This window comes from Perca flavescens, chromosome 6 (assembly GCF_004354835.1).
Source record: "Perca flavescens isolate YP-PL-M2 chromosome 6, PFLA_1.0, whole genome shotgun sequence".
Lineage (NCBI taxonomy): Eukaryota > Metazoa > Chordata > Actinopteri > Perciformes > Percidae > Perca > Perca flavescens.
In genome coordinates this window covers 246,547-252,546 of record NC_041336.1, presented here as the reverse complement: position 1 = coordinate 252,546, position 6,000 = coordinate 246,547, and the positions used below count along the sequence as shown (strand labels likewise).

Genomic DNA, 6,000 nt, shown 5'->3' with positions numbered 1-6,000 from the left:
GATGTTACCTGATGTCACATGACCACATGTTACCTGATGTTACCTGATGTTACCTGATATCACATGACCACATGTTCACATGTTACCTGTTGTCACATGACCACATGTTACCTGATGTCACATGACCACATGTTCACATGTTACCTGATGTTACCTGATGTCACATGACCACATGTTACCTGATGTCACATGACCACATGTTCACGTTACCTGATGTCACATGACCACATGTTCACATATTACCTGATGTCACTTGACCACATGTGAACATGTTATCTGATGTCACATGACCACATGTGAACATGTTACCTGATGTCACATGACCACATATTACCTGATGTCACTTGACCACATGTGAACATGTTATCTGATGTCACATGACCACATGTGAACATGTTACCTGATGTCACATGACCACATGTTCACGTTACCTGATGTCACTTGACCACATGTGAACATGTTATCTGATGTCACATGACCACATGTGAACATGTTACCTGATGTCACATGACCACATGTTCACATGTTACCTGATGTCACTTGACCACATGTTCACATATGACCTGATGTCACATGATCACATGTTATCAGATGTTACCTGATGTCACATGACCACATGTTCACATATTACCAGAGGCCTGTACTACGAATCCAGATCAACATGCCCTGGATTTATTGCAGTTATCTGGCTTCACTAACCTAACAACCGCAATCCTGCATAACCTGTGTCACGACGGTGGTTATCAACTAGTTCAGTCAACCCAGGATTTGCCAATCCAGCGGGGTGCGTTTTCACATAAAAGAGGCGGTGTTTGCACAGCACGACCAATCGCAAACATCTACCAGAGCAGCATATTTTATATAAGAAGAGCAAATTATAATTCTACATAAATATGAAGAACACAGACATGGTTTTGCATGCAAAAAGCAAAACAGTCACTGCTTCCTAAAACAGGAGGGAAGCTGGCAAAAAATAGCCGAGGCTGTAGATGAGTAAGTCACAACTCTTATTAATATCACTTCCCCATCAGTCAGGACAAAGATCTTACCATAATTACACTGGTGCTTTCCATAAACTGTCGTTGCTTTAGCCCATTATTTCAGTTGCGACCCTGGCAGTGGGAAGCCATAGTGAGAGCAAATTAAATATATGATACATAATTCAAACTGATGTGCGCATTGACGACACACGGCTCAAGAAGCCGACAAATAGCCTATAGGCCTACGTAATTCCCTTCGCTGAAAATCTATATCTTTCATAAAAATACCCATCAGGGAATGTTAACGGGGTTGTCGGTCTCTAAATGTTTTAATTTTATGAGCGCATCCCTCTCTTTTCTGTCTCTCTCTCTCTCTCTGCACACCGAGCTCCGCCTGATCTTCTAAGAACGGTGACGCCGAGTGTTGATTGGTCAGTAGGCGGTGCTTTTACACCAGTTGATCTCTAATCTCCAACTTAACCTGCTCCAGACCAGGTTAGGTGTTCAGCGTAAGTTACCATGGTGATTTAAGCCGGTAACAAGTGATTCACCATCGTGGTACAGAAAACCCTGGGTTGAACCTGAAGTTACGTCGTTAACGCCAAATCTTGATTTGTAGTACAGGCCTCTGATGTCACATGATCACATGTTTACATGTTACCTGATGTGTGATCAGTTTTTACATACATGTTTCTGCTGATTGGCTATCACCTGGGAGACAGCCAATTAAAGAGGGACACAGCCACTAAATCAGAGTAAACACAACTCAAAACAGTTGCACACTGTTTTGAGTAAACATGTCGTTCAACCAGGAAACTGTAGCAAAACGGTGCACACTGTTTTGAGATTGAATGTGCCCCTGATAGGGCTGGGTACCGAACATTGATACTTTTATGGTATCGAAAAAAATACTCCAATCCTATGAGTATCGAAAAATAATTTATCTTTCGGTGCCAAATTTCGGTTCCAAAAGCGTCTGAGCGTGTAAGCACAAGCTTATCTGTCCTCTCTGCATATTGACACAGAGCGGAGCTCCAACCAGACACACATACAGACACATACACACACACAGAGAGGTGTGGACGGAGTAAACTGTCTGCAATTTTGTTGAAGTCACAGAGAGTCACGGTTGGTTTCAAGTGTGGTTACAGTTTTTTAAACTTCACGCAGACAGCGTTTGCTGCGATGTGATACTAATGGCGAGCCGAAAGCGGTCGCGGTGCTGTTGAGGTTACACTTCCTCTTAGACAAGCAGGCACAACGGTGGTTTCTCTGCCCTGATGACTGACTGATAGGCTGAGGTTGCAAAGCAAGGCACTTTTATTAATGTTACTCTGAGTGAGCAGTTTTACCAGAATTTCTTTAATTTTGATAACTGTTTTGATTCACAATTAAGGTGGAAAATAAAAGCTTTGTGTTTAATGTATTTTTGTTGATGTTAAAATGGACTTTAAAACATATGGTATCGAAAAAAGCGTTAGGAACCGGCATCAAAATTGAGGTATCGAAATTGGCAACGGATCGAAAGATTTTGAACGATACCCAGCCCTAGCCCCTTATTTCACATGACCATATGTTTCCAACTTATACCTACAAAGAAAGTCCATTAACACCCAAAGGTACCCAAACTATTTTAATGATCTGAAACGCAAGTATCAAACGCCAAACGCAATAGCTTTGTGGGCGCCCAATGCAAATCTAAAATGGTTCACTGAATCACAAGGTTATGAATGTATGGTGATATTTTTGCGATGTAGTCTAACATTAGAGCGAGATGACCTCACTATAGACGATGCAGCTCTTCTGTCTCTCCTCTCCCATGCTGCTGCTGGGGCATTTGGGTTAACTGGCATCAGCACATGCAGTTCAACATCACATCTCCTTAAGTCCTCTAATATTTCCTCATTTATGTCATCAATACATCCATGATTCATTGAAATGTGTAAAACAAGGTCATATTTTTCCTTATATTTATGTATGGTTTGCAAAAATGGGAACTGCTGGGTCCGTGAGATAAGAGAAGCAAAGTGTACGTGCGGTGTGCACAGTCTACATTACGGCCAACCAGGGAACGTTTGCGCCGGAACATACCTCCTCTTTTTGCAAAATAGGAATGATACATGCGTGGGTGTACAAAGTAAATTGCGCTGGGTGCAAGATAGGGCCCTAAATGTTTTACACAAAGAGCCAGACTGTTAGAAAGTTCCGTATTATGTATTATATTACACGTCTTACAGTGCAGGTGTTGGTTCTGACGTCTATAAAAGAACAGAAGAGAGAGTTTGTTTTTAACATCTTTCAGGTATATAAAGAACAGAAGAGGAGGATGAAGGATTTGTGAAGGTGAAGGTTTGTTTTCAACAGAGTCAGTCAGACCAAACCAGCCTCGACACACATCTGGTAGAAGTGAGTCTGCTGACGGAGGAGCTGAGACGGAGAATCCATCTCTGAAATACAGCCTCGTTCCATAACTACCACCCTGAAAGACAGACAGACAGACCGACCGACAGACAGACAGACAGACAGACAGACAGGAGAGTCAGAGAGACAGGCAGACCAGAGGATCAGTGAGACCGACATGAGGAGGTTCAGAGAGACAGAGAGGAGGGTCAGAGAGACAGACAGGAAATATGTTATATAATATTTTTTATAACCATAAAAAACCCTAACCCGCTAGCGGCCAGGGCAGGCACTAGATGGCTGTTGTGTCACTTTATTGAGCTTCTCAACTCCAAAAACTTTGGAGCAAATTGTCAATTCTGTCAATTCAAAAAATTGTCCCATTGTTGGTCTATACAGGTAACCCAACCCTCGTTGAATGCTGAAATTAATTTTGGGATACAGGCGCTGCCAAGTTCATACAAGTTACTAAACAATGCATCTTTGGTAAAAGTGGAATCTTAACTGTTCTTGGCAAAATGCAAACTTGTGTATTGGGACAGTACTTTGTCCAAGGAGATGACGTTTCACAGGGACACTAGAACACAAGTCCATAGAAAAACACAGATTGTGTCCCACAGCACAGATATAACACGTACCTTTGCAATAACATCATCTGGGCATGAAAAAAATTCTTAGAATAATAAAAAAAAGAAGAATAAAAAGACAACCACTCCAAAATAATGACATGATTATCCCACCCTGACCACTTTAAAGTATCATGATTATCTATGCTCAACATGACAACAGTGCAGGGTTACCTGCTGTAGTCCATGTCTGTTGATTGTGATGTTAGGGCTAAAAGAAGGGAACAGGAGGATGAAGAATCCTATAGCGTGAGCCGGGGGTTACCTGGTGTAGTCCATGATGGTGTTGAGGCGGTGGGCGATGGTCAGAACCGTACAGTCCCCAAATTGAGACCGAATAGTGGACTGGATCAGCTGATCTGTCTTCAGGTCCACAGCTGCTGTGGCTTCATCCAGAACCAGGATCCGGGTCTTCCTCAGCAGAGCTCGGGCCAAACACAGCAGCTGTCGCTGACCCAGGCTGCAGTCACACAAGATAAAGCATTTAACACGCAAGTAGAGGATGGATACCTGAACCGAGCCCGTTGGGACCCGACAGGCAGGGCCTGGTTCGGACAGATATTTAGAAATGATGTTCGGGTCGGGCTCAGTCACAACAGCGCGATAAGGCATTGAACATTTGAAATTTACAACAGCTTATTATGAAGGTGCACAACTGTGTTAACGTGCGCTTGTTGCCCTGCATGCACTGATGGGCTCATCTGTTGACATTTCCGAATGCCTTCCTACAGTTGCTTAATAAAAGCTTTCCTATTAGTATGACAAAAAAAATAATTTTAACTGTGTCTACCTAAAAGGGTGTTTCTCCTTGCCACTGTCGCAATAGCCACTGCTAATGCTTGCTCTTGGGGGAATTATTGGAATTGTTGGGGCTTTGTAAATTATAGAGTGTGGTCTAGACCTACTCTATTTGTAAAGTGTCTTGAGATAACTCTTGTTATGATTTGATACTATAAATAAAATTGAATTGAATCTGGTGTTGTATTAAACATCTGTCCTCTGGTGTTGTATTAAACATCTGTCCTCTGGTGTTGTGTTAGTATTAAACATCTGTCCTCTGGGGTAGAGTTAAACATCTGTCCTCTGTGTTGTGTTTTGGTAAAGCTAGTCCAGATGTGGTGCAAGTGTGTTCTGTGTGGATCTACCTGAGGTTCTCTCCTCCTTCAGAGCACTCGTGGTCCAGTTTCTGTGGTAGAGCAGAAACAAAGCTTCTCAGATGAGCCAGTTCCAGAGCTTTCCACAGATCCTCTTCTGAACAGGTATCAAAGGGGTCCAGATTCATCCTCAGAGACCCAGAAAACAGCACCGGGTCCTGGGAAGCAAAAGTCAGAGGTCACACTAAAGACGTTTACTGGGAAGCAAAGGTCAGAGGTCACACTAAAGACGTTTACTAGGAAGCAAAGGTCAGAGGTCACACTAAAGACATTTACTGGGAAGCAAAGGTCAGAGGTCACACTAAAGACGTTTACTGTGACACAACACAAATTCATGTCTTCACTGAGCTGAACATTATTAGCTGACTATCATCTACAGTGTCTATCTGATTTTAACATTAATGAATGTTTGAGAGTCTGAACTCTTTTTTTCTACATTTAAATGAGCTTTAAAATAAACAATGTTATAATATTTTACAAAATGTTACTAAACCACATTAGAAATGTTGTGCTGTGCAGTTATTCAAGAGGAACACAGTTTAAATTCATTCCCTGAAAACCTCCTGTAACTCAGCATCTTCATTGTTTCCTTCTGCACATGTTCATTATCTTTTTGTTTGTGTGAGGTCACGTCTAACTGTACTGTGTGAACTACTCAGTGCAAAGTATACAGTATCTAGGATTCTCGTAGGGTACAGATTTGATCATTGTAAAATTATCAAAGATGTTTTATCAATATTAATAAAGTTATGAATATGGTTATTAATAACTTTATCAAATCGACAAACAATCAAAATGGGGCACCACCCTGCAAGTCAGGAAATAAAGGAAGGGGTGAAT

The 6,000-nt window shown here is 41.8% G+C and overlaps 1 protein-coding gene across 1 annotated transcript in view; it reads right to left on the bottom strand.

The window, feature by feature from the left end:
* Positions 1-2,966: 2,966 nt before the first annotated feature.
* LOC114556802 (multidrug resistance-associated protein 1) overlaps positions 2,967-6,000 on the bottom strand; it is a 51,026-nt gene continuing 47,992 nt past the window's right edge. The window contains exons 28-30 of the mRNA XM_028579847.1: positions 5,152-5,318; positions 4,272-4,466; positions 2,967-3,459 (exon numbers count right to left, since the gene is read on the bottom strand). Of these exons, the coding sequence (XP_028435648.1) occupies positions 3,351-3,459; positions 4,272-4,466; positions 5,152-5,318 (471 nt within the window). The 3' untranslated portion in view covers positions 2,967-3,350. The remainder of the gene's footprint in view (positions 3,460-4,271; positions 4,467-5,151; positions 5,319-6,000) is intronic.